Here is a 2,492-nt window from a genome sequence, read left to right as displayed (position 1 = left end):
GTCAGGTGTATTTCTCCTCCTAAAAGCTATTTTAAAATTGAGAAGTCAATTGAGAATGCCATTCCTAGGAGGGCTGGTGAGGTTTAATTTCCAAAAAATGAATAATCGTGTCCATGTTAGGAGCAAAGCAATATAGGTAGAGGTACTTATCAAAAATCCTAATGAATTTTCAATTACCTTTATTTCTCACTTCACATTTCCTAATATATTTCATAATGGCCTGATTTCATCTTTTAAAAGAAGTTCTCAGAGGTTTTAGAACCATAACCTGGCCAGAAGCAGCAGGCAGAAAGCAGTAGGAATAGTTTTATGATTTCTTTTATTGAGCCAGGCAATGTGGATACTTCTGTTTCAATCTGGTTTTAGTTGTTTATCTCCATTTAAGGGAAAAATAAAAAGTATCCATGCATAATTTCGTAGTTCTCTCAAGGATATCATTGTGTTGTTATATGAGAGATTTACCGTTGTATAACAGGATCTGCACGTCAAGGCTCTGTAACTTGAGTTCCCAAATACCATGCAAGGAATTTGATCAAAGTGCTTTCAGCGTAGAAGAGATTTCACTGTAATATTTAAGAGTAGGTCTAATAAAACAGATACTTTATTTGGATGCTGTTGAGTGACTAAGATTCCCATTTTCAGACAGAGTCCACCTTCACTTGATTGTTGTTTGTAATCAATGGAGAAGGTTTACTTTTCATCCTGTCTCCCGCATCGTTAGAACTATCCTGGAAAAAAACTTTTGCTGTACAAAAAGTGACAATAATTCTTTTGTATTCTCTTCTGAAGTTCTGGTTCAGGAGTCCATATACGATAGCATTAAGGCAGCTGTTGAAATATGCCATGTAATAACTAGATATGAACAACCACTCTGGAATCCTAGGGATTATAGTTTCTGGGTTGACAGCCACAGCAAGGCCTATAAAGTTCAAAGGAGCCCAGCAGACCGCAAACAGTACAAATACCACAAACATGGTTACAAAGTTTCTGAAGTCATGTGGCTTCAGTCTGGGGTTGTTATCTGGTTTAACCCTTCGCCTTACCTGAATAACAAGGATCCATATTCTCAAGTAACAGAAAGTTACTATGGCTATGGGGAGCAGGAAATGGAAAAACACAACTGCTATTGTATACGCTGAGCTCACAGATTGTGCAAAGGTACATGAGTAAATCCTGGGGTCATATTGTAGCGATCCCACAAACAGGTTGGGCACGATAGCAACAAATGTTAGGACCCAGATAAGGACAACATAGCACAATGAATTCTTGTCGCTGTACAGCTTGTCATATTTGAGACTGTGGCAGATATAGCAGTACCGATTGATAGCGATGCCTGTAATATTGAAGATTGATCCAATGACACTTAGACCCATCAAGAAGCCACTAATCTGGCAGTGAAGGTATCCCAGATTCCATCCGTTGTGAAATACAGATGTGAGGACCAGTGGGTATGGGTAGATTGCTACAACCAAGTCTGCAACTGCCAGGCTTACAACAAACACATTTCCTGTAAAATAAATATAAAAAGGCAAGTATTAGTTTTTCTTTTGCTCTTTTCTGTCACTTCTGCTCTCAATATATTAATGAGCAGCCTTAGTGGAATGCTTTAAATGTAATTAGTTTCTACTTTCTAGATCAAAATTCATTGTCATATATCAGAAATAAGACACTCATTTTTAATCTAAAAAAGAAGTATCTTAACTTAAAGATGCACCTTTTAAAAGAAAACTGTCTTTGACTTTAATTACTGTGACCTAATATTTTTATCATGTCTTTTATTTGGATTCTTCCAATCACACAGATTCAGAATTCATATCAAATTAAAATATTCATAACTTTAAGCCTTGCTTTGATTTTAAATAGATAGTGTCTCTTGAAAAATCAGCAAAAATAATATGATTAATAATAAATTTAAAAACTCACATTTACCTTCCATATTTAATTTAATTCCCTTTCCTTACATTGCACCTTAACTTTTCCAGTCCTGAAATGAAAATCTTTTTTTTCCCATTTGTATTTCAAACTTTCATGACTTTAGTGTGACTTTTAAAGTGACTTTTTTTGAATCTGCTGGCTAGCACTTAACTGAACTTAACTTCTAAGAGCCTAGCTGAACATGAACTTAGTTGTCTTTCCTAAATTGAGAGACATACTCTTCAGTAAAAGAAGTGCTGCTGGGCAGTGACCTAGGCAGTTCCCAGACACTATTGGTGCCACATTCTTCTCTGCCTCCAAACTGGACAATTATGCAATGATGATCCATTTTCTTAGTTCATTTTTTAATTAAAACAAACGGAGATTATTTTAGACTGTGTTAGTTCTTGATAGAACCCCTCTCTGTTCTTCAAAGACAATGGAACCCATCATAACTATGTTCTGAATTGATCTTTTGAGCATAGATTATATATTCTTCTTTTAATTTTTTAAATGATAACTTATCTGAATGCCTCCCAACCATTGCTGTTTCTAAGAAGGTCACAAGATACATTGAT

At 35.4% G+C, this 2,492-nt stretch overlaps 1 protein-coding gene across 1 annotated transcript; it reads right to left on the bottom strand.

The window, feature by feature from the left end:
* Window positions 1-294: 294 nt before the first annotated feature.
* Window positions 295-1,936, bottom strand: MTNR1A (melatonin receptor 1A). The gene is made up of 2 exons (XM_009330717.1): window positions 1,930-1,936; window positions 295-1,507 (listed from the first exon to the last, which is right to left on the bottom strand). The coding sequence occupies exons 1-2, from the start codon at window positions 1,934-1,936 to the stop codon at window positions 639-641; spliced, it is 876 nt and encodes a 291-aa protein (XP_009328992.1). The 3' UTR covers window positions 295-638.
* Window positions 1,937-2,492: the final 556 nt, after the last annotated feature.

Source organism: Pygoscelis adeliae, unplaced genomic scaffold, assembly GCF_000699105.1.
Source record: "Pygoscelis adeliae isolate BGI_AS28 unplaced genomic scaffold, ASM69910v1 Scaffold167, whole genome shotgun sequence".
Lineage (NCBI taxonomy): Eukaryota > Metazoa > Chordata > Aves > Sphenisciformes > Spheniscidae > Pygoscelis > Pygoscelis adeliae.
This window is presented reverse-complemented; position numbering and strand designations above follow the sequence as displayed.